The sequence below is a fragment of the Balaenoptera musculus genome, chromosome 14 (genome assembly GCF_009873245.2).
Source record: "Balaenoptera musculus isolate JJ_BM4_2016_0621 chromosome 14, mBalMus1.pri.v3, whole genome shotgun sequence".
NCBI classification, from domain to species: Eukaryota; Metazoa; Chordata; class Mammalia; order Artiodactyla; family Balaenopteridae; genus Balaenoptera; species Balaenoptera musculus.
Window position 1 is genome coordinate 26,549,196 of NC_045798.1, and position 25,650 is coordinate 26,574,845.

At 43.1% G+C, this 25,650-nt stretch overlaps 1 protein-coding gene across 1 annotated transcript in view; it reads left to right on the top strand.

Annotated features, from left to right (window-relative positions):
* Positions 1–1,477: 1,477 nt before the first annotated feature.
* Positions 1,478–25,650, top strand: part of MAPK1 (mitogen-activated protein kinase 1) — an 87,923-nt gene continuing 63,750 nt past the window's right edge. Inside the window, exon 1 of the mRNA XM_036874241.1 lies at positions 1,478–1,816. Within this exon, the coding sequence (XP_036730136.1) occupies positions 1,701–1,816 (116 nt within the window). The 5' untranslated portion in view covers positions 1,478–1,700. The remainder of the gene's footprint in view (positions 1,817–25,650) is intronic.

A 25,650-nucleotide genomic window follows, 5' to 3' on the forward strand; every position in this document is an offset into this window, starting at 1 on the left:
TTTTTAGACCTAAGGCAAGTTTTCTTTTACTATAATTTAAGTTATTGTCTCTAATTGATTTGCTCTGTCTTCTTCGGGGGGTGCCTATAGTTTGACTCTTCGTGGTATTCTCCTGTACATTTTCTTCTCAAAGAATTTCATCACTGACATTTTCTTCTATACTGCTGATTTGCTCTTCTGCATTGTTAAGTCTGCTTTTTACTGCTCCAACCATTGCTTTTACTTTGGCTATCATGGTTTTTATTTCATGGTACTCTCCATTTATCTTGGCCTGTTCTTTAAAAGACGCAATGTCCTCTTTTAGTCGAGAGTAAGCATTAGGTGTTTTCTGAAACTGGGCTCTGCTTCATGGACTAAATATATTGCAAAGGAGTAATTTTTGGCTCTAGCACTTTATTTTTCTCATGTGCCACATATTTTTTTCCCCAGAGGGTTAAAATTTTTTTTTTTTTCCTTATTCACCTTTGATATTGTCTAGTTGATCTTTGTTGTTGATGCCTGGAAGTCCAGGCTTACAAGATCACAGTGTTGGACAATCAGGATGCAGGGTTCCCCACCCTTACTCCCCGTCCAGAGATGGCCCGGGTGTCGGTTCAGAAGCAGTGGTTAGATCATCTTCTGTCTCATTGTCTTAGCTATTCTTGGCATTCACTTGCTTCAAGATTCCGACTTTTATTTTTCAACCTCTGGTGTCTGTGACTATTTCTGAGCCTCAGTGTGTTTGTCTCATATTTTCTACATCTTGATGCTTTGGATTTCAGCGTTTCTATCTTTGCGTTTCTATTTCAGTATGTCCTATGTCTGAGATGCTGTCCATCTGTACCAATCTGGGTCTCAGTCTCTGAATCTCAATGTTTTTCTCAGTGTCTCGGCCCCCTACTCCCGAACCCCTTACTGATCTTTATATTTCTTCATAGCACTTATCACAACTCGAGTCTCCCTCCCTCCCTTCCTCGCGACCCATCCATCTATCGATCCACATCTCCTTCTGCTGGAATGTAACTCGTGGCAGAGTGGAAGCACAGGATCAGGGTAACACTTGTTGAACGAGCCTCTGTCTGATCAGCGGGTCCCGTCCTGGCCTCTCCTCTCGGCCTCCAGCTCTAGGTTTCACACTTTCTCAGGATGCAAATGTCTTACTCGGTCTCGGTCACCCTTCCGGTTTCTGTCCGTGTGTCGAGGCCTCTAAGTCCGTGTGGGTCGCGGACTCGCACAGGCCTGGCCGGGACGCTCGGTGGACTATGGCGGCGGTTGCCTTCCTGGGCCCGACCGCCCCACTGGCTCAGCCTCCGCGTCCCCTGTGCCTAGGGGTCCGCCTCCCGCGAGTGCACGTGACCGCGCCCCGCAGAGCCGCCGCAGTGCCCCGCCCCGAGCGCGCTGCTTCCGCCGGCCGCGCAGCCCCGCCCCCGGGCGCGGGGAGCCAATCCGCGCGCACGTCTCCCGGCCCCGCCCGACGCCCTCCTCGGCGCGCGCCCCTCCCTCCGCCTGCCGGTCCGCCCGTCAGTCAGTCAGGCAGGCAGTCGGTCCGAGCGGCTAGCTGCTACTCGGCTCTACCGAGCAGCGGTCTCCCTCTTCCCTCCTGGCCAGCGGCAGGGGCTGCAGCGGCGGCGGCGCGGTCCCCCGGGAGGCGCGGCGTGGGCCGAGCAGCGGCCGCGGAGCGTCGAGCCCAGCGCGGCGGCTGCGGCGGCCCGGCAGCCAACATGGCGGCGGCGGCGGCGGGCGCGGGCCCCGAGATGGTCCGCGGGCAGGTGTTCGACGTGGGGCCGCGCTACACCAACCTCTCGTACATCGGCGAGGGCGCCTACGGCATGGTGTGGTGAGTGTCCGCGCCCCGCCACCCGGCCGCCCCCGCCTGGGCCTGGCGGACGCAGCCGCGGTCTCGCCCGGGCCCCGGCACGGCCCCGACCCCCGGCCCCCGACCTCGGCCCCCACCCGGGCTGCGCCGCCGTCCGCGAGCTGGGGGCCTCGGGCCGGGCCGGGCCGGGCCGTCGGGCCTGGGCGTTGCTCCTCGCTGGGCCCGGGGGGTGGAGGCCGGGGCCGGCATCCCGGGACCGGCAGCGAGGCGCCCCCGCCCCCAATGTGCGCGCAGCGCGGCCTCGAATTCCTTCGGATGCTCGCCGCGGCGTGTGTGCACAGCTCCAAAATAATCATATGATTTTCCTCCCCTCGCTTGCGTTTTCCGCGAACGGCTTTCGTTAAGTGCCTTCCGTGGTGCCAGGGGGGCTCTCCTACGCAGGCTTTCTAAAAGGCGTTAGTGGCACCAGTGTTCGTTGTGGAATATTTCAATCTTGAAGTCTTTAAACGGTTTTTAATACCGTACTGCTAGCGTTTCAGGAAGGATAAGCCAGCATTGCTCTTTTGGTTTATTAAGGAGTCATTTGGAGTTGGGCTTAATTTGACTTTTCTTTTGCCCCGCGTGAGCTCTCTTACCAGCATGAAGGTATCCAGACGTTTTAGCACAATTACTGTGGACTTTCCCTGTTAATGCTTTAGTGGTCAGTATGTGTGCAGCCCTAATGGAGTTCTTGCAGAATCACATTCAGGCTCTCTCGTCTCGATCCAGCTCACCGAAACGTTTGTGGAATGGGGGTGACGGTCGTGTTTTTCATTAGAACCAACTAGCTGTCGTGTTTTGTGCTGGTGAAGACCTGTGCAAGTGTAGACTCCCTTACACCGAAATCTTCTCATGAGTGTGTCTTTTCTGTTGAACGAAGGAAGCGAACTAATACTTATTGAACACTTCGTGGCAGGTACTGTGCTAGGTCCACTATCTCATTTTATTTGAACAAACAGCTGGAGGGAGGGGAACGCGGTGATGTCTTTCAGATGAGAAAGTATTTCGAGGTGAAGCCAGTTCCTAAGGTCATACAACTAAAGAGGCATACTTGAGATTGTAGACTGAGATCCTGTTTCAGTTGCTGCAGCTCTTTTCATTACACTCCACTTTCCTTAAATAGTGTTATTAATCATTTTAGAATTTTAGGGTGTTTTACTCTTATAAGCATTTCTATTTCGGAAATGTATTCAAATTTGAATGATCATAATTTTAGAAATACCATAGAGGGCATGTTTTGCCAAGTGTTAGTTAAAATTATTTTTTAAAAAAAGACTTTAATTGAATCTTGAGTATTTTCATTCTCTTCAGGAGCAAAATGTTTCACAGTGTACAACTGTGAAAATTAACATGAACTCAGAGGCTTAGGAAACAAAAGAGGAATTAAATTAGGTCAGGCCTAAAAGAAATAAGGTCCTAGAATGTAACGGAGAGAAAGTACTGCCCGCAGCATCACTTCTGTTGCACCTGCTGGTAAGTATGCCAGTAAACATGTCTCTTTATGAGAGGTTCAGAATTGCCCATCACGTCCTTCAGCCCTTTAAAATATGTACTAAAAAAAACTAGTTTTATGACATTTCAGTTGAAAGTGTTTTTTATTTCTTTTAAATCTGAAGCTGATTTAGATCTGGTAATTTTCTGTCACTGCTGTAGACTTATTTGACCTTCTCAGTCTCTGTCAGGCGAAATATCAAGTCCTCTTACTGTGATGTTCTTTTCTTAAGTAAGATCTGAGTACAAATATTATTGGAATTAGAATCTGGGGCCAGATTATAGCTTTTTATCTTCAGGTTGATGGTATTTATTTAATATAAGAATTTAATCTACATCATACACTATTAGCATTTAGTAAATGTTGGTTAACAATGCTGGGTTTATGGAGGATTTCTTGATTGAAATGTTAATATTTGAATAGTGACCTTTTTTTAAAATTAATGCTTCCAGAAGGATTTAAGGATTTTCAGGAAAAAAGATTTTTTTTTTTCATTTCCTGAATCAGTTCATTAGGAATTTGCCTTTTTCTTGCAAAGTCCTTTCCTAATCATGAAGTGGAGGATATAAAGATGAAAAGTGGAGTTTGAATTGGGCCTTTAGGAGTGAGTGTGATTTTGATAGAAAGATAATAGGGTGAAAGTGACAGTTTGAGCTGTGGAATCTAATCCTGGAAAAGTATTTAGGTGACAAACTTGTAGAGGACTCTAAAGGCAAAACTGAGTTTGGTTGTATATTTGTGCAGTGGAGATGCATGAATGTTTTTGAAAAGAGGCAGGCACATGGTCAGCTTTGGAATTTGGGGGGAGGACAGACCAACACTGGTGGAAATGACAGGAAAAAAAACTGAGGTGGGGAATCAACTAGGCTGTTGTAACCTTCTAGAGGTGAAGTAGTATAGTGGGCGTGGAAGATAGCAGATGGAGATGAGAGCCCTTATAAAGACAGAATCAGTAACAGGGTTTTTTGTCAGAAGAGTGGTGGACTTCTAATCATGGCAAGGTGGGATGAAGCAGAGGATGATGAGTGAGGTCTTAACGGATAAGAGGTGAGAGAGGTGGGATTTGGATTTGAGAGGGATTTCCAGGCTTGATGATGTGGCATGGACATGGCTGTTAATTCCAAGGCTTCTAGCGTGGGAACCTGGGAGGATGGTGGTGCTGTTATGAGAGAAGGAATACCGTATAGGCAGAGGAGGTTTGCTAAATAGAAATAGTGAGTTCTGGTTTGGATTTGTTAAGTTTGTGATGCCTTTAGGCCATTTAAGCTGTATCCAGAAGGCATCTTGAAAATAAGAGGGAAGTAAAATCTGGAGATGAAAATTTGTGTAAGTGATAGTCTTGGGTGGAGGAGCACAGATTCTTTTTTTTTTTTTTAATTAATTAATTAATTAATTAATTTTTGGCTGTGTTGGGTCTTCGTTGCTGCGTGCAGGCTTTCTCTAGTTGCAGCGAGCTGGGGCTACTGTTCGTTGCGGTGCGCGGGCTTCTCATTGCGGTGGCTTCTCTTGTTGCGGAGCACGGGCTCTAGGCACACTGGCTTCAGTAGTTGTGGCACATGGGCTTAGTTGCTCCACGGCATGTGGGATCTTCCCGGACCAGGGATTGAACCTGTGTCCCCTGCATTGGCAGACGGAGTCCCAACCACTGCGCCACCAGGGAAGTCCAGAGCACAGATTCTTATTTGAGGTCATTGGTTAGGTGAAATTGCATGCATATGTTCTGTATGTTTATCTTTTTAGTGAACAATCCAAAACATTCATTAGATTTTCAAAGGGTCCATTATCCCAGAAAGGTTAAGAACCAGTGAGACAGAACAGAAAGACCAAAGAGGTAACTCTGGCAAACAAGTGCTTTTAATAGATGGGCAGAGGAAGAGGAAGCTGAGGACTGGTGAGATGTATAAGAATCAGGGAAAAAAAAAATGGTATGAAAGAGGAGAAATTGATGCTCTTTGCTTGATCATCTAATTAAGATAAGTATTTTGGATAAGTTCAGTTTGAAACACTTTCTAAATGTGACTGAGAGGTCGTGGGGTCATCTCCATAGAGACACTAATTGAAGCCTTGAGAGTGGACAAGATGAGGAAAATGTGAGAGCTGAGCCAAAGGAATGTCTGACTTTAGGTGTCAATAGAGGGCAAGTTACAGAAGAGGATGGAGGAAATGTGGTCAGAGACCAGAGAACCAGAGTTTGCACTATCAAAGGAGCCAAGGGCGGTCGTGGTCATTAGGGATTGGTTTAAATACTGTAGAGAGCACCGTGCAGCTGGAAGAACAGCTGTTGGATTTGTTAACTTTCAACTCTCCTGACAGATGGGCTCTCTTCTCTTTTCTGCCATCCTGTGTGTGGTTGAGTTTGCTCCTCACCATGCCTTCTCACAAGACTTCAGGATCAAGCGATTCTTGGCCAAGAAACAAAAGCAGAATCGTCCCATTCACCAATGGATTCCAGTGAAAACTGGTAATAAAATCAGATACAACTCCAAGAGAAGACATTGGAGAAGAACCAAGCTGGGTCTATAAGGAGCCTTGCATATGAGGTGGCGCACATATTTATGCTGCATCTTACCCTGTCACTCTGAGAACATCACTACTATCTGAACAGCTGGATGTGTTTTATTGCGAAAATGATTTTTCTCTTTGTGTGTTCGTGCACTAGTGCTTTGGCTCAGTAATATGTGAGACCTTAAAAAAAAAAAAAAAAAACCAGATGGTTCCAACTAAAATTTCATTGTGATCGCATTCCTGATGGTATAATATCCTGTCTTGTGAAGGTTTTTGGTCATTATGGCAGACTAATAGAACTTTTGTTACATTTTGTTTTTTAAACATACATACATTAATTAATTAACATACATTAATTAATCCTCACACTGCCAAGGTGGTTACTTTAAGTGGGAATTTGAGACACAGAGGGGTTAGTTAACTTGCCCATGGACACCCAGCTTGCAAGTGATAGAGCATCCTAATCTGGTTCCTAAGTGATACTCAACCAAAGACCCAGGTTGAGAAAATACGTGTTTTCAGTAACAGAAAATATCTGTTGTCTGCTTTTTGCTTGTGTCATGTTTTATTTTTTTTAATTTAAAAAAATTTTTTAAATTTATTTTTTGGCTGCCTTGGGTCTTCGTTGCTGCATGCGGGGGCTACTCTTTGTTGCAGTGTGCGGGCTTCTCATTATGGTGGCTTCTCTTGTTGCGGAGCACGGACTCTGTAGAGCACATACTCAGTAGTTGTGGAGCACGGGCTTAGTTGCTCTGCAGCATGTGGGATCTTCCTGGACTAGGGCTCGAACCCATGTCCCCTGCGTTGACAGGCAGATTCTTAACCACTGTGCCACCAGGGAAGCCCTGTGTCACGTCTTGGAGTCTTTTTGTTTTTTTTTTTTGTTTTTTTTACATTTTAGCCTTTTAAATAACCTTTCATACAAGGTTATTCACTCAGAAAACTTTCATTGAGCACTTGTTATATGCTAGGATGCACATGGTCCCAGCCTTTTAGTAGCTCTTAGTCCAGATAGTGGGATGGAGTTGGGCAGTAATGCAAAGAATGTACCAGTGTCAAGGGATGTGTGCAGTATTGTGAGGAAAAAAGAAGGCCTGAGTGACAGGGGGCTGTCTTTGTATGGCTTCACAAACTTTTGAGCTGGATGTTGATATATGACTGGGAGTTTGCCTTGAGAACTGCATTCTAGGTAGAGGAAGATGAACATGCAAAGGCACAGAAGTATGAAAACAGCACATCAGGTCAGGAAAACCAGGAGTTGTTTGGGAAGCTAGGGGTATGGGTTGAGTGCCTTCGGAAGGAAGCTGGAGTTGAGACAGTTGGGATGGGCCCGGCCAGATTCTGAAGGACATTGTTTACTGAGTTCAGACTTGATTTTTTAGGTGAAAGTCGTTAGAGGATGCCCTTTTTCTGCCAGTTCCTCATCACATTTTGTGTTCCCTTCCTTGTCTCTCTTATGCTCTCTACCTGCTTGTGCTTATTTTCTCTTCTTTCTTCTTATCTAGGGGTATTCAGTGGGTGTGATTTTTACCCCCTCTCCAGTGGCATTTTGAAATGTATGTGGGTTAGGTTTTGTTTTTTGGTTGTTAAGTTGATTGGGGGGTGTTATTGGCCTTCCGTGTGTGTATGGTCAAGGCAGATGTGCTGAACAACCTGCAGCTCACAGTGTAGTCCTGCACTGGAGGACCATCGTGCTAAGAGGCCAGCAGTATTTCCCTCCAGCCCATCCCCAAGAAACACTGGGCCCTATTCAAGTCCTGCCTTCCTCTAAGGTTCATCTCCTGTGTAAACTTGTGCTTATTGCTCTCTGCTGTAGTGCTCCCTCCTGCCCTCCCTGGAACCTTGCTGGGTATTTGTACCACCTGTTTGAAAGGCAGGGCTAGCAGTAGTATATATCATCTATAAAGGCTTGAGACCTGGAAACGCATCTGGATTCAGATTCATGGTTTTGCTTGTTAACTGTTAATTTAACTTTTAATAAAGATGTCTTTTCTATGCTTTTTGGAGCTCAAAGATGTGAGGAGACCAGCTTAGATGAGCAGCAGAATATCCACAGTTTCTGAACGGTTTTGAGTGCAAGTAAAACTCAAACAAAATTAAATGTGATATTAATAACATCCTGGTGGTTAGCTCTAACTGATAGGCCATTCCCATGAATTTAATGGGAATGCTCTTAATTCTCAAGTATTTATAAAAGGAGTCTCATGAAAAGCATCCAAGTTGAGTTTTCCCAGGAATCATCTGTAATTTATTCCTCATCTCACATTAACATATCTATCTACTAAGTAAAAAACAACTGATTCTCCAACAAACATCTAGAGCTACCTCACCATCATGCATTCAGCCTGTTCTACCTACCTACCTGCCTAACCCTGAAATGCTTTTTCTCCCCGTTTGCTTCTCTTGGGGCTCCCATACATTGGAAAGCCAACAGGATAGACATTCTCCAAGATCTCTCAGATGCTCAGTCTTAGGGTAGGCTCTGGGTTCTGAACCCATCCACAGCTAGTAGGAGCTGGGAAGTGGAGTGTATGGGTGGGGTCTGCATGGGATATGCCATGACCAACTGACTAACATTAGTTGCAAGCCTGCCTTGATTTAGGTGCTATGGTTTCAAATTCATTTTCATCCTCATCTTTGAGATATTTTTTTCACTTTACAGGTAAGAAAACCAGATCTTGGGTAACGTGTCCAAGGTTCACAGCCAGTAAATATATAATAGAACTGAGATTTGTCTAGACCTCAAAACCGGTGATTTTTTTTTTTTTTTTCCCCACTACTATAGCCCTTCCTCTGTTATAGCAAGTTACCTGGAAACATGCTTCCTCCAGCCTTAGTTCCTGAATGCATTGGCACCAAAGTATAAAATGATTGTCAGCCAACTTGGGCCTGTTGAGGAGATGGAAGAGGGAAGAACTAGATACTTGGAAAGTGTGAGGGAGGTAGGATCAAAGCAACTTTAGTTTTTATCAGGAGGGTCGTGTTGATTTCTTCTCATTCCTTCTACTTACCTCCACCAATTTCTTGATTTTTATTCATTTATTAACGTTATTAAGCTTGTACCTGATTTATGTGCTAAGCAGTGGGATTGAAGTGGTTTTTACTCTTTGGTGTTTACAGTTCAAAAGGAAAGTAATCACATTTACTGAGTATGATGAGGTGTAGAGTGCTTGCTGGAGGGTTATCAAATGTGGAGCAAAGAGTTTGAGGAGTAGTCTGGGAGGGTTTCTTGGAAGAAGTAGTGTTTAAGCTGGGACCTGGAGAATGACTTGGAGCTAGCTGAGTGAAAGGTATGGAAGAGTGCTGACCGTTTCAGGCACGACTTGTAGAAAATAGATTGTAGAAATTGGGGAGTTTATGGTTAAGATCCAGCGATCTTTCTTATGGTATCTCAGGGACAGGAAAAGTAGTTAAAGCTTCAGGTATGGTTGTAACCAGGAACTAGAAAATAGACCAAGGCACTAACCCCCTCTCTCTTTACATTTACAAAATCTTCTTGCGTCCCGCATCTCTCTGCACAGCTGTTTTGTTTTTTGTTTGTTTGTTTTTCCTCTTCTTTTCTCTTTTACCACATCTTCATGCATTTGGCAGAAGAGAGCTGACCCTAGCTTCTCGAAGGTATGTGTCTTCAGTTTATTGACACCCAGGGGCTGAGAGCACTCTGATCCGATTCCTGGGGTAGAGAATCTGATCCAGCTTGGGATAGTGTCCACCTCTGGTCTAGTCAACTGAGGCCCAAGTTGGAGTCATCTCATGAGGCTAGACAACTCTAAGGTATGAACAGTGGGCTGGGAGTGGTCAAAATATGTCTCCCATTGACTACTGACTTTCCGGGTTAAAGTTCTTGGTGCTGCTTGCCTGCTCTTCTTGAGCTGGAACCTTGCCTGCTGTTGGGGCCTGTCGGCGAGGAGAGGGGAGAGAGAAGTAGTTGAGGCGGGAGAAGGGCTATGAGTTGCTTTTAGGGCTCTTCTGCCTTCCTGTCTGTGGCAGTATGGCGGTGGCAGCTAAGCTGGGTGGCATCTTTAAAATTTATTTAGTATTTAATATATGTGTAACGTGAGTTTTGCAGCCTAACAGTAAACACCTAAGAACCCACCACCCACTCACTGACTGACTTCAGACCAGATCATCTGAGGCCCATGTTCTGATCCCTGTCCACAGCCTTCACCCCAGAGTTTTATCATCTTTCTGGGAGTCTGTACAATGGACTGGGTAAGAACATGGGCTTTGGACACTTGTATGTGAGCTGCACTTGTTTTTCTCACCTGTAGAAAGGTGATAGCAGTACACTTCCCCAGAGTTGGGGGGACTAAATGAGATATGTAGGTGAAGTGCTGAGCACTTAGTATCTGGTTAATTGCTGTCATTGTTGTTACGCTCTCAAAGTAAATGGGCAACACCTGGATCCTCCCTCAGCGCAGTCTCTTGGAGTATCATCTTGGGGTGTGAAGCAGAACATGCAGAAATTAAAATATTAGACTTGGAGTCACGTAAGTGTGTTGAGTTCCAGTTATGTGATCTTGAGCAACTTCCTCTCCCATTCTTTTAATTAATTAATTAATTTATGGCTTCGTTGGGTCTTTGTTGCTGCATGCAAGCTTTCTCTAGTTGCGGCGAGCGGGGGCTACTCTTCGTTGTGGTGTGCGGGCTTCTCATTGAGGTGGCTTCTCTTGTTGCGGAGCACGTGTTCTAGGAGCGCAGGCTTCAGTAGTTGTGGCGCGCAGGCTCAGTAGTTGTGGCTTGTGGTCTCTAGAGCACAGGCTTAATAGTTGTGACGCAAAGGCTTAAGTTGCTCCGCGGTATGTGGGATCTTCCCGGACCAGGGATCCAACCCGTGTCCCTTGCATTGGCAGGTGGATTCTTAACCACTACACCACCAGGGAAGTCTCCTCTCCCATTCTTTGATTTAACAATCAGAGCATCTCCTGTGCCCACCCTGGTCCATGTTCCTGCTCTCCCTCAGGAATGTTGCAGTGCATTGTTGGAGACAGACTGATAAGGAAATAAATTACTGTGTCGTGTGGTAAAAACACTGTTCTGAGATCATTCTGGACAGAGCAGCTAACTCCACTTGGGCATCCCAGTTACTAATTAAATCAACACATAGTGTATGTGTACACCAGGCACGCACTAGCTGTTCCACTACATTGGTGAACGAAACATCTAGTCCTCAGGGAGCCCATGGTCTGTGGGTGCCTGGCTGAATGGGAGTGGCTTGAAGAGAGGATTAGAAAGGTTTGGTCAGGCCTTGGCTTTAGGTTCCTTCTAAGGAGTTTCCTTTTGGGAATACCCTGGCAGTCCAGTGGTTAGGACTCCACGCTTCCATTATAGAGGACACGGGTTCGATCCCTGGTCAGGGAACTAAGATCCCACAAGCCGCATGGTGTGGCCTAAATAGATAAATAGTTTCCTTTTATTTCTCTTTTTATAGTACTATCATAAACATGTCTAAGATACTTTTTTCAGTTTATTGATAAATCATTTAAGCCCAAAATTAAAGCCTTGAGGAAAATTATTTTCTGTACTATAAAGTTAAAGAACTTTCTAATACTGTTGTTCCAGAGTAATAGTTTACCTCGAGTGATTAGGTTATTCACGTGTGTTTGGCTAAGAGAGAGTTTTTAGCTGAGTGGCTGGAAGGAATGTTCTTTGTTTTTCTTTTTTTTTTAATAAATAAATTTATTTATTTTTGGCTGCATTGGGTCTTCATTGCCCCGTGTGGGCTTTCTCTAGTTGTGGCGAACTGGGGCTACTCTTCGTTGTGGTGCGTGGGCTTCTCATTGTGGTGGCTTCTCTTGTTGCGGAGCACGGGCTCTAGGCACGGGGGCTTCAGTAGTTGTGGCACGTGGGCTCAGTAGTTGTGGCTCGTGGGCTCTAGGGCACAGGCTCAGTAGCTGTGGCGCATGGGCTTAGTTGCTCCGTGGCATGTGGGATCTTACTGGACCAGGGCTCGAACCTGTGTCCCCTGCATTGGCAGGCGGATTCTTAACCACTGCACCACCAGGGAAGTCCCTAGAACAAATGTTAATGTTGCCACGTTGTCATTGGGAACAAACGTATAGTGAAAAATGTAGAGTTTCAGAGATACGGAAATTCTTAAATAGAACTGATTAAAAGTAATTCTGGGGAAAAAGTAAGTACAGTCTTATTTATAGAACAAATAGTTTTAGCTGCATAGATAAGGAAAATAAGCAAAACCAATACATTTCTCCAATTAATACCTAAATTGCCACTGATCACAGGTCAGGCTTGCAAAGTAGAGAGTAAAACCTACAGAATTTACCTTGGTCACCAGGATTTATCTTGAGTCAGTAGCTAAGTTCAGGGTACTGTTACTTATTGCTTCAGTAGATATGTGAAAATGTTTAGTGGGGGGCTTATTTGAGATTTCCTTCCATTTTCAGTGTATCAGTGCTGAACCCATCCTCAAACTTGTATTTCCCTCATTACATCATCTTTCTGTTTCATGGTTGAAACAGATACTTTTTTTTTTTAAAGGATTAATATAGTCCTTTCCCATGAGTTAATTTTTACTTCAGGACCATATAGACGTATAAAAATATTTGATGTTACGTTTCAGACCAGTGAGAAACCATTTGATAGGAATGCTAAGTAATCCATTATCTATTACCATTTCCAGGAATGTTCATTGAGCCATTCTACCTGTTGTGTGTTTTGCTGTTTTCAAGCATCCTTTCAGGACAACTCTGATCCCTTAATTCAAGTGATGGTAAAAGTGATATTCCTTAAGAGTGTTGTAAATTATTTCTTTAGTCCAAAGCGAGCTGGAAAGAAAAGACATTTTTGATTCTCTGTCCACTCTGACATAACTGTTGGAAAGAGCCATTTGTTTCCTGCCGCAAAGAAAGTGTAAGACAGAAATTAGTCATAAGAGGGCTAAAGTTTTATAGAAACTTTAGGAATGCTTCTGGATACCCCAGCAGGCAGAATGTAGCATTCAAGAACTGGTAAATGTTTATCTAGCATCCTAGAATGTAGTGCTTGCCTATAAAAATGTAAATTGGAAAATATTTTGGCCTCAAGTGGGTTTTTGGCTTTAGCAGGAAAGCCTCTAGTGTTTCCCTGTTAAGATGCTGGCATTGGGCTGAGGTGTATGTTATTTATTATATTTACAGAAATATCCATCACTTCTATTTTGGTTGTTTTTAACATAAATAAGTGAATTTTCTCAAATGTCTTTTCTGCCTTCATGGAGATGATCATATGGTTTTTCTCTCTTCAGCATTGAGGATCATATTAATCGTTTTCCTTATGTTGAATCTTCCTTGCGTTCTTGGAGTAGATCCTAGTTGGTTATGTTGTATTCTTTTTTTTTTTTTTTTTTGAATTTTAATTTATATTTTATACAGCAGGGTTTTTTTTGAATTTTTATTTATTTATTTATGGCTGTGTTGGGTCTTCATTTCTGTGCGAGGGCTTTCTCTAGTTGGCGGCAAGTGGGGGCCACTCTTCATCGCGGTGCGCGGGCCTCTCACTATCGCGGCCTCTCTTGTTGCGGAGCACAGGCTCCAGACGCGCAGGCTCAGTAATTGTGGCTCACGGACCTAGTTGCTCCGCGGCATGTGGGATCTTCCCAGACCAGGGCTCGAACCCGTGTCCCCTGCATTGGCAGGCAGATTCTAAACCACTGCGCCACCAGGGAAGCCCAGCAGGTTCTTACTAGTTATTTATTTTATACATATTAGTGTATATATGTCAATTCCAGTCTCCCAATTCATCCCACCACCCCCACCACCCCCCACCACTTTCCCCCTTGGTGTCCATATGTTTGTTCTCTACATCTGTGTCTCTATTTCTGCCCTGCAAACTGGTTCATCTGTACCATTTTTCTAGGTTACACATGTATGCGTTAATATATGATATTTGGTTTTCTCTTTCTGACTTATTTCTCTCTGTATGACAGTCTCTGGATCCATCCACGTCACTATAAATGACCCAATTTCATCCTTTTTTATGGCTGAGTAATATTCCATTGTATATATGTGCCACATTTTCTTTATCCATTCATCTGTCGATGGGCATTTGTTTCCATGACCTGGCTATGGTAAATAGTGCTGCAATGAACATTGGGGTGCATGTTTTTGAATTATGGTTTTCTCTGGGTATATGCCCAGTAGTGGGATTGCTGGGTCGTATGGTAATTCTATTTTTAGTTTTTTAAGGAACCTCCATACTTTCTCCGTAGTGGCTGTATCAATTTACATTCCCACCAACAGTGCAAGAGGGTTCCCTTTTCTCCATACCCTCTGCAGCATTTGTTCTTTGTAGATTTTCTGATGATGCCCATTCTAACTGGTGTGAGGTGATACCTCATTGTAGTTTTGATTTGCATTTCTCTAATAATTACTGATGTTGAGCAGCTTTTCATGTGCTTCTTGGCCACCTGTATGTCTTCTTTGGAGAAATGTCTATTTAGGTCTTCTGCCCATTTTTGGATTGGGTTGTTTGTTTTCTTAATATTGAGCTGCATGAGCTGTTTATATATTTTGGAGATTAATCCTTTGTCCATTGATTCGTTTGCAAATATTTTCTCCCATTCTGAGGGTTATCTTTTCGTCTTGTTTATGGTTTCCTTTGCTGTGCAAAAGCTTTTAAGTTTCATTAGGTCCCATTTGTTTATTTTGGGTTTTATTTCCATTACTCTTGGAGGTGGATCAAAAAAGATCTTGCTGTGATTTATGTCAAAGAGTGTTCTCCCTATGTTTTCCTCTAAGAGTTTTATAGTGTCCGGTCTTACATTTAGGTCTCTAATCCATTTTCAGTTTATTTTTGTGTATGGTGTTAGGAAGTGTGTTCTAATTTCATTTTTTTATATGTTTTCCCAGCACCACTTATTGAACAGACTGTCTTTTCTCCATTGTATATCCTTGCCTCCTTTGTCATTGCCGCAACTAGAGAAACTAGTTGATAGTTTAGCATTTAGACTTTCAGTCTGTAAGTGAGGTGTGGACCATAGGTGCATGGGTTTATCTCTGGGCTTTCTATCTTGTTCCATTGATCTATGTTTCTGTTTTTGTACCAGTACCATATTGTCTTGATGACTGTAGCTTTGTAGTATAGTCTGAAGTCAGGGAGTCTGATCCCTCCAGCTCCGTTTTTTCCCCTCAAGACTGCTTTGGCTATTCGGGGTCTTTTGTGTCACCATACAAATTTTAAGATTTTTTGTTCTAGTTCCGTAAAAAAATGCCATTGGTAATTTGAAAGGGATTGCACTGACTCTGTAGATTGCTTTGGGTAGTATAGTCATCTTCACAATATTGATTCTTCCAATCCAAAAACATGGTATATCTCTCCATCTGTTTAATTTCTTTCATCAGTGTCTTATAGTTTTCTGCATACAGCTCTTTTGTCTCCTTAGGTAGGTTTATTCCTAGGTATTTTATTCTTTTTGTTGCAGTGGTAACTGGGAGTGTCTCCTTAATTTCTCCTTCAGATTTTTCATCATTAGTGTATAGGAATACAAGAGATTTTTGTGCATTAATTTTGTATCCTGCAACTTCACCAAATTTATTGATTAGCTCTAGTAGTTTTCTGGTGACATCTTTAGGATTCTCTATGCATAGTATCATGTCATCTGCAAACAGTGACAGCTTTACTTCTTCTTTTCCAATTTGTATTCCTTTTACTTTTTTCTCTTCTCTGATTGCCGTGGCTAGGACTTCCAGAACTATGTTGAATAATAGTGGTGAGAGTGGACATCCTTGTCTCGTTCCTGATCTTAGAGGAAATGCTTTCAGTTTTTCACCGTTAAGAATGATGTTTGCTGTGGGTTTGTCGTATATGGCCTTTATTATGTTGAGGTAGGTTCCCTCTATGCCCACTTTCTAGAGAGTTTTTAGCATAAATGGGTGTTGAATTTTGTGAAAAGTTTTTTTCTGCATCTATGGAGATGATCATATGGTTTTTCTTCTTCAATTTGTTAATGTGGTGTATCACACTGATTGATTTGCGTATACTGAAGAATCCTTTCATCCCTAGGATAAATCCCCATTGATCATGGTGTATGATCCTTTTAATGTGTTGTTGGATTCTGTTTGCTAGTATTTTGTTGAGGATTTTTGCATCTATAGTCATCAGTGATATTGGTCTGTAATTTTCTTTTTTTGTAGTATCTTTGTCTGGTTTTTTACCTTTTTTACCCTGTAATTGATTTCTAATCTTACAGCATTGTGGTCGGAAAAGATGCTTGATATGGTTTCAGTTTTCTTTTCTTTTTTTTTTTTTTTTTAATTATTTACTTATTTATTTATGGCTGTGTTGGGTCTTCGCTTCTGTGCTAGGGCTTTCTCTAGTTGCGGCAAGTGGGGGCCACTCTTCATCGCGGTGCACGGGCCTCTCACTATCGTGGCCTCTCTTGTTGCGGAGCACAGGCTCCGGATGCGCAGGCTCAGTAATTGTGGCTCACGGGCCTAGTTGCTCCGCGGCATGTGGGATCTTCCCAGACCGGGGCTCGAACCCGTGTCCCCTGCATTGGCAGGCAGATTCTCAACCACTGCGCCACCAGGGAAGCCCATGGTTTCAGTTTTCTTAAATTTACCGAGGCCTGATTTGTGATCCAAGATATGATCTATCCTGGAGAATGTTCTGTGTGCACTTGAGAAGAAAATGTAATCTGCTGTTTTTGGATGGAATGTCCTATAAATATCAATTAAATCTATCTGGTCTATTGTGTCATTTAAAGCTTGTGTTTCCGTATTAATTTTCTGTCTGGATGATTTGTCCATTGGTGTAAGTGAGGTGTTAAAGTCCTCCACTATTATCGTGTTACTGTCAATTTTCTCTTTTATAGTTCTTAGCAGTTGCCTTATGTATTGAGGTGCTTCTATGTTGGGTGCATATATATTTATAATTGTTATATGTTCTTCTTGGAGTGATTCCTTGATCATTATGTAGTGTCCTTCCTTGTGTCTTGTAACATTCTTTATTTTAAACTCTATTTTATCTGATATGAGTATTGCTACTCCAGCTTTCTTTTGATTTCCATTTGCATGGAATATCTTTTTCCATCCCCTCACTTTCAGTCTGTATGTGTCCCTAGGTCTGAAGTGGGTCTCTTGTAGACAGCATATAGATGGGTCTTGTTTTTGTATCCATTCAGCGAGCCTGTGTCTTTTGGCTAGAACATTTAATCCATTCACGTTTAAGTTAATTATTGATTTGTATCTTCCTATTACCATTTTCTTAATTGTTTTGGGTTTGTTTTTGTAGGACCTTTTCTTCTCTTGTGTTTCCCACTTAGAGAAATTCCTTTAGCATTTGTTGTAGAGCTGGTTTGATGGTGCTGAATTGTCTTAGCTTTTGCTTGTCTGTAAAGCTTTTGATTTCTCTGTCGAATCTGAATGAGATTCTTACCAGGTAGAATAATCTTGGTTGTAGGTTCTTCCCTTTCATCACCTTAAACATATCGTGCCACTCCCTTCTGGCTTGTAGAGTTTCTGCTGAAAAATCAGCTGTTAACCTATGGAAGTTCCCTTGTATGTTATTTGTCATTTTTCCCTTGTTGTTTTCAGTAATTTTTCTTTGTCTTTAATTTTTGTCAATTTGACTACTATGTGTCTCAGCGTGTTTCACCTTGGGTTTATCCCGCCTGGGACTCTCTGTGCTTCTTGGACTTGGGTGGCTGTTTCCTTTCTCATGTTAGGGAAGTTTTCGACTATAATCTCTTCAGGTGTTTTCTCAGGTCCTTTCTCTCTTCTCCTTCTGGGACCCCTATAATGCGAATGTTATTGCGTTTAATGTTGTCCCAGAGGTCTCTTAAGGTGTCTTCATTCCTTTTCATTCGTTTTTTCTTTATTCTGTTATTCTGTCTTGCAGGTCACTTATCTGTTCTTCTTTCTCAGTTATTCTGCTGTTGATTCTTTCTAGTGTATTTTTCATTTTAGTTATTGTATTGTTCATCTCTGTTTGTTCTTTAATTTTTCTAGGTTTTTGTTAAACATTTCTTGCAACTTGTTGATCTTTGCTTCCATTCTTTTTCCGAGGTCCTGGATCATCTTCACTATCATTATTCTGAATTCTTTTTCTGGAAGGTTGCATGTCTCCACTTCATTAAGTTGTTTTTCTGAGGTTTTATCTTGTTCTTTCATATGGTACATAGCCCTCTGCCTTTTCATTTTGTCTGTCTTTCTGTGAATGTGGTTTTCCTTCCACAGGTTGCAGGATTGTAGTTCTTCTTGCTTCTCCAGTCTGCCCTCTGGTGGATGAGGCTATCTAAGAGGCTTGTGCAAGCTTCCTGATGGGAGGGACTGGTGGTGGGTAGAGCTGGGTGTTGCTCTGGTGGGCAGAGCTCAGTAAAACTTTAATCCGATTGTCTGTTGATGGGTGGGGCTGGGTTCCCTCCCTGTTGGTTGTTTGGCCTGAGGTGACCCAGCACTGGAACCTACCGGCTCTTTGGTGGGGCTAATGGCGGACTCTGGGAGGGCTCAGGCCAAGGAGCACTTCCCAGAACTTCTGCTGCCAGTGTCCTTGTCCCCACGGTGAGCCACAGCCACTCCCCGCCTCTGCAGGAGACCCTCCAACACTAGCAGGTAGGTCTGGTTCAGTCTCCTATGGGGTCACTGCTTCCCCTGGGTCCCGAGGCACACTACTTTGTGTGCGCCCTCCAAGAGTGGAGTCTCTGTTTCCCCCAGTCCTGTCAAAGTCCTGCAATCAAATTCCACTAGCCTTCGAAGTCTGATTCTCTAGGAATTTCTCCTCCCGTTGCCGGACCCACAGGTTGGGAAGCCTGACGTGTGGCTCAGAACCTTCACTCCAGTGGGTGGACTTCTGTGGTATAAGTGTTCTCCGGTTTGTGAGTCACCCACCCAGCAGTTATGGGATTTGATTTTATTGTGATTGTGCCCCTCCTACTGTCTCATTGGGGCTTCTCCTTTGTCTCTGGATGTGGGGTATGTTTTTTGGTGAATTCCAGTGTCTTCCTGTCGATGATTGTTCAGCAGTTAGTTGTGATTCTGGTGCTCACAAGAGGGAGTGAGTGCACGTCCTTCTACTCCACCATCTTGAACCAATCTTGTATTCTTTTTTATATGTGCTGTCTAAAGAAAAAGTTAAATACATGTAATCATTGTGCAAATTTGAATATAGAACACTGTCAGGACCTTAGAAATGTCTTATAAAATCCCCTTCTAGAGTTGACCACTATCCTCAATTTTGGTGATAATTGTTCTTTTCTGCCTCTCCCCCTTTTTATTTTTTACTTTTTAAGAAATTTTTATTTTTTTTTTTAATTTTTTACTTTTATTGAAGTATAATATACACACAGAAACGTGCACGTATCATAAGATGACAGGTTGATAAATTTTCACAAACTGAGCACACCCATGTAACTAACCAGTGTTCAGATAAACAGTCAGAACCCCAGCACCTCAGAAGCTCCCCTTGGACTCCTTCCAGTCGCCATTCTCCAGGGGGAAGCTCTATCCTGATGTGTAACAGCATGGATTCATTTTCTTTCGAACTTCCCATGATTGGAGTTGTATAATATGTTTGTTCTCATTGGTATCTGGTTTCTTTTATTCAGCATCATGTTTGTGTGGTTGTGGATTATTCAGTCTCATTGCAGTATTGGTATTCCATGGTGTGACTATACCATAATTTATTTATCTATCCTACTGTGAATATGCATTTGGGTTGTTTCCAGTTTTTGGCCATTATTATTAGCGCTACTATGACCATTTTAGTGCATGTGTTTTGGTGAACATGTGTGCAAATTTCTGTTGGATGTATACCTAGGAGCAGAATGGCTGCATCACAGGGTATGCATACATTCCACGTTAGTGGATGTTGCCAAGACATTTTCCAAAGTGGTTAAATTGTATTCATGCCCACTATCAGTGTATTAGAGTTCAGACTGCTCCGTATTCTGATCAACACATCATATTTTCTATCTTAATTTGAGCCATTCTGGGGGGCATGAAGTGGTATTTGTTGTGGGTTGGGTGTTGTTTGCATTTTCCTGATGATTTTAGCTCTGTTTTATATTAGCCTTTTGGCTATCTTGTGAAGTGTTCAGGTTGTTTGCATTTCTTTTCTATTGAGATTTTGGCCTTTTATTAAATAATAGGCGTTCTTTCTAGATACTGGACATGAGTCTTTTTCTAGGTTTATGTATTGCAAATACCGTCTCCACTTTGGGAGTTGCCTTTTCATGCTCTTAAGGGAGTCTCTTTGATTCTATGTCACAGATTTCAGTTCTCTGGTGAACTTCATCATTTTCTCAACTGCTTTCAGCTGGCTAGACTGGCAGTGTTCAGAGAAGGGCTGTTGGTGGGAGGAAGCTCCAGGGAAGGAGTGAGGAGCAGGCCTCTGGCAGGTGCCTGCATTGTGTCTGGTGCAGTTGTGCATGTTGTGAGATCACAGTTGGGAAGGCTAGAGGAGATCTTCCCCCTTAGCTCAAGGGAAGACAGTAAGGGCACTAGAAGAACAGACATCACTGGAAAAACCATGGCAGACTGAGTATATGTGACAGGTTTTCTTGCCAGGTGGCCTTAGCTTCTGAGTCAAGTAGGAGGTTAGGTCGGACATCTGCCAGGAGTGCATTGCCTGGAGGATCAAAGGCTTGGAAAGCGTGGAGAAAGTTTGGGACAGCTCTTGTGTGCTTGAAAGTCAACCAGGGATGAAGCAAAGGATTGACCCAACTCCTTGAGAGTGAGGACTCTGTTCACTGCTGTCACCCCAGTACCTAGTACACACATTGCACATAGTAGGTGCTCAGAAAATATTTGTCAAATCAGCCAGGTGGAAGAGTACCAGTGATGGTACACTGAGGCTGAGCTAGCTAGCTGAGGCTGCTAGCTCTGTGCTGTTCTCACATTTCCATTTACTTCCCTATATTATTTGAATACCTGAATGAAAGAAGAAATAAAGTTCTTCGCGCCCCTTAGGCCTCTTTAAGAGCAGCAGGAACATGTCTCTTTTATCAATTTAGAAACTGCATTTAAAAATCTCAGCTCTGGGCTTCCCTGGTGGCGCAGTGGTTAAGAATCTGCCTGCCAATGCAGGGGACACGGGTTCGGGCCCTGGTCTGGGAAGATCCCACATGCCGCGGAGCAACTGGGCCCGTGAGCCACAACTGCTGAGCCTGCGCGTCTGGAGCCTGTGCTCCACAACGGGAGAGGCCGCGACAGTGAGAGGCCCGCGCACCGCGATGAAGAGTGGCCCCCGCTCGGCGCAACTGGAGAAAAGTCCTCGCACAGAAACGAAGACCCAACACAGCCAAAAATAAATAAATAAATAAATAAATTTAAAAAAAAAAAAAAAAAAAAAAATCTCAGCTCTGGCAGTAATAGCTGGGTGATTGACAGCATGTCATTTAACTTCTCAGAGTCTCATTTCACTCTTTGGTGAAACAGGGATCATGCCTTTTGAGTCCTGAAATGACTACATCAACTAAACAACTGTAATCCTGATCCATCTCAATATGGGTTTAGAAGATAAAGCATTGAAATGAATGACTTGCGTGCAGGCTGAACACTTATGTAAGTAGGTAACTTTTGGAGCTTGTTTTGGGGTTTTAAAATCATTTTTTAATTGCAGTAAAATGCACGTGACAGAATTTACCATCTTAACCACTTTTGAGTGTACAGTTCAATAAAGTATATTCACTTTGCTGTATAACAGATGTGTAGAACTTTTTTATCTTGCAAAACTAGAACTACCCATTAACAACTCTTCATTCTCCCCTCTCCTCAGCCCCTTTCAACAACCATTCTGCTTTCTCTATGAATTTGACTACTCTAGGTACCTCATATAAGTGAGCATTAATGTCCTCAAGGTTCATTCATGTTGTTGCAAATGGCAGGATTTTCTTTGTTATCCATTCATCCATTAATGAACAGTTGGGTAGCTTTCACCTCTTGGCTGTTGTGAATAATGCTGCTATGAACGTAGATGTACAAATATCTCTTTAACACTCTGTTTTCAATTCTTTGGTTATCTACCCAGAAGTGGAATGGTAATTCTGTATTTAATTTTTGGGAAAACTACCATACTTTTTTTTTTTTAATTAATTAATTAATTTTTGGCTGCACCAGGTCTTAGTTGTGGCATGTGGACTTCTTAGTTGTGGTGTGCAACTCTTAATTATAGCATGCATGCAGGATCTAGTTCCCTGACGAGGGATCAAACCTGGGCCCCCTGCATTGGGAGCATGGAGTCTTACCCACTGGACCACCAGGGAAGTGTCCCGTACCATACTGTTTTTTTTTTTTTTTTTGGCTGCATTGGGTCTTTGTTGCTGCACGTGGGCTTTCTCTAGTTGTGGCGAGCGGGGGCTACTCTTCGTTGTGGTGCGCGTGCTTCTCATTGAGGTGGCTTCCGTTGTTGTGGAGCATGGGCTCTAGGTGCACAGGCTTCAGTAGTTGTGGTGCATGGGCTTAGTTGCTCCATGGCATGTGGGATCTTCCCGGGCCAGGGCTCGAACCTATGTCCCCTGCATTGGCAGGCAGATTCTTAACCACTGAGCCACCAAGGAAGCCCTACCATTACTGTTCTTTAAAGCAGCTGTACCATTTTACATTCCCACCAACAGTACACAGGGGTTCCAGTTTTTCCACATCCTCACCAGTACTGGTTTTCTGTTTTTGATAGTTACCATCCTAATGTGTGTGAGGTGGAGAGTTTGTTTTGATGGGTCTTGTGCTCTGTGTGTTTGGTGTGCTGTCTGTCAGCACTAAATATTTGGAAGCTAAAGTGGGAGTGACTCTCAATAAATATTGTGTTAAGCACTTGCTGGGATAAAAATATGAATGAAAATATGAATAAAACACAACCCTTACCTCAGAGGAGCCTTTAGTAAATACAGTAAGTACAGTAGTTGTATTTATCTCAGGTGGCCTCCAAGATGAGGCTTACGGCCTCCCTGAGGGGAGAAGGTGGACATTGCCCTCAGGTTCTCCATTATCCCTTAATGGAGCCAAGTGAGAGTCCCCAAAGGATAGTGTGTGCCGAGAGGGTGGGGAGAGCCCAGCCTGCTTCACCTGTGGGGAGTGGCCTCGGGGGGGCGGGCAGGGGCGACAGGTACTTTCTCCCTTAAGTGGTCTCAGAATTGTCTGCATAGAAAGCGTTCTCCTCTTTGTTCCTGGAGTTAATATGAATTGGATTTTTTTTTTAATGGTTTTAATGCATATGATGAAACTACCTAATTGCTTTTATGGTGGTCGAGTTTTTTATGAGAGGCCTTAGTTGAAGAAAAGCACTAATTATGGGTTATTATTCTTAATAGCAGTAATAAATAGTACTTTATCTTTAAAAATATTTCATTGAAATATACATTTAGCCAGGTACACAAATCTTTAATTGTTCAGCCCAGTGAGTTTTCACAGACTGAACACACCTGGGTAATTAGTACCGAGATCAAGAAGCAGAAGTGATAGGCATTCCAGAAGCCTGCTGTGTTCTTCCTTTTAGTCACTACCCACCCCTCACCCACCAGAGTAGCCATTATCCTGACTTCTAACATGTTTGCCTGGTTTTGTATTTTATATAAATGGAATCAAAGTATGTATTCTTTTGTGTCTGGTTTGTTTCACTCAACAGTTGTGAGAATCATATTGTGTGTACTTGTGGTTTAAAATTACTTTTTAAAGTATCCTACTAACAACCTAGGAAAGGACTTTCCCCGTGGCTTTGACATGCTCTTGATGCTCCAGTTCTGGAAGGAAGATGTTTTTAGGTAGTCTTCACATTCTCTTCATTCCTTTTCTAGACCAAATGACACCTACAAAGTTTTCTGTAATCTTGTTTTTCCTCATTTCGTTTGTTGTAGTACTGATCTATTGCTGTGTAATAAATGCCCTACAACTCTGTGACTTAAAACATCAATAAACATTTGTTATCTCACACTTTCTGTGAGTTAGGAATTGAGTGGGCCTAGCTGGGCAGTTCTGGCTCAGGGCCTCATGAGGTTGCAGCCAAGATTTCAGCTGGGGCTGGGGTATCTGCTTCCTAGCTCACCCAGCTGACACATTGGCGCTGGTTGTTTGTGGTGGGGAGATGGGGGTTGGGGCTCAGTTTCTCCCCGTGGAGCCCTCTCCATAGGCTGCTTGAGTATCCACGCTACATCGTGGCTGGCTGGGCTCTCCCCAGAGAGCACCTTTTTACGACCTAGCCTCAGAAGACATACAGCATCACTTCCACCCCATTTTACTTGTACAGCAAGTCACTAAGTCTGGCCTGTATTCCAGGGGGAGGAGAATTAGGCTTTTGGAGGTTAGGGAAGTCATCTGCTACATAGACTCATCTAGTGGAACTGTAGCTAACACAGCTATATTTGGCTTTTAAACTCTCTAAAATAGAATAGATGTTTTAATGAGATAGTTGGAAACTTAATGTCCGCTACCTTGAGTGGATACAACATAAGCTGATTGCTACAGTGTAAGGTGGGTAGTATTTTATTTGCATCTGTATTTATAAATATTGGCATTGTGGATGAGTCTGCTGGAGCTTAATGTTAAGTGTTGCTATCTTCTGTAACCATTTTATTGCAGTGTCCATTTCACATAAATATCACCTGTCCTTAAAAATGTGCTAATAATTCTTAGGGTTTTGACTCTTTAATGTATGAATTTATACAGCTAAGCTTTAAAACTATAATACATTTTTGTATAAAATACATAACATTTTAATACATTCTGACTAGATCTCCAAGGCTCAGCAGAGGTATAAAATGACACAATTCAAGTAAATTATCAGGTATATCAGAAGTACAAACTTAAGGGGCTTAGTTGAAATACGGTGATCCTCAGAGGCCTGCTTGGTGACCCCTGTGCTCTCCCTCTGACAGGAGAGCTCTGCCTTGCCCTTTGCTGCAGCGAGTTCTCTGCAACTTCTGCCTCTGCTGTCTCATCTCCAAATAACGGTCTGTACCCCTCACACTGGCAACCCCTGAGTTCTTACTTCAGCAGAGCCGAGAAGGGAGGGGCCACGACCACTAGAATTGGTTCTAAGGGTTGGAACTCATCCCTCGGTCAGGTATGTACAGGTCCACAGTCCACTTATGAGTGGGATTAGTGCTGTTTATAAAAGAGACCCCACAGAGCTTCCTGGTCCCTTCTACCATGTGAGGGTACAGTGGGAACTCTGCAAACCAGGAAGAGGGCCCTCACCCAACCATGCTGGCACTCTGTTCTCAGACTTCCAGCCTCCAGAACTGTGAGAAATAAATTTCTGTAGTTTATAAGCTACCCAGTCTGTGTTTTTTTGGTTTTTGTTTTGGTTTTTTTAGCAGCCCAAGTATAAGACAATCCATCCCTATGTTTTCTTTAAAGAGTTTTATAGTTCTAGCTCTCACATTTAGGTATTTGATCCATTTAGAGTTACTTTTTGTATATGGTATGAGGTAAGGAAGGGTCCAACTTCATTCTTTTGCATGTGGCTATCCAGTTGTCCCAGTGTCATTTGTTGAAAAGACTGTCCTTTCCCCACTAAGTGGTCTTGGCACCCTTGTGGAGTATCAGTTAACCATAGACAAATGGGTTTATTTCCAGACTCTCCTCCATTCTGTTTGTTTATCCTTGTGCCAGTACCACACTGTCTTGATTACTTTCTTGATTACTTGCTTTGCAATAAGTTTTTAAATTGGGCAGTGTGAGTCCTGTCACTTTGTCCTTCTTTTACAAGATTATTTTGGTTATTCTGGTTCCCTTGAGTTTCCATATGAATTTTAGGATCGGCTTGTCAACTTCTACAAAGAAAAGGCTGGGATTCTGATAGAGATAGTGTTGAACCTTTAGATCAACTTTGGGTGTACTGCCATCTTAACAGTATTTTGTCTCCTGATCCATGAACATGGGATGTTTTT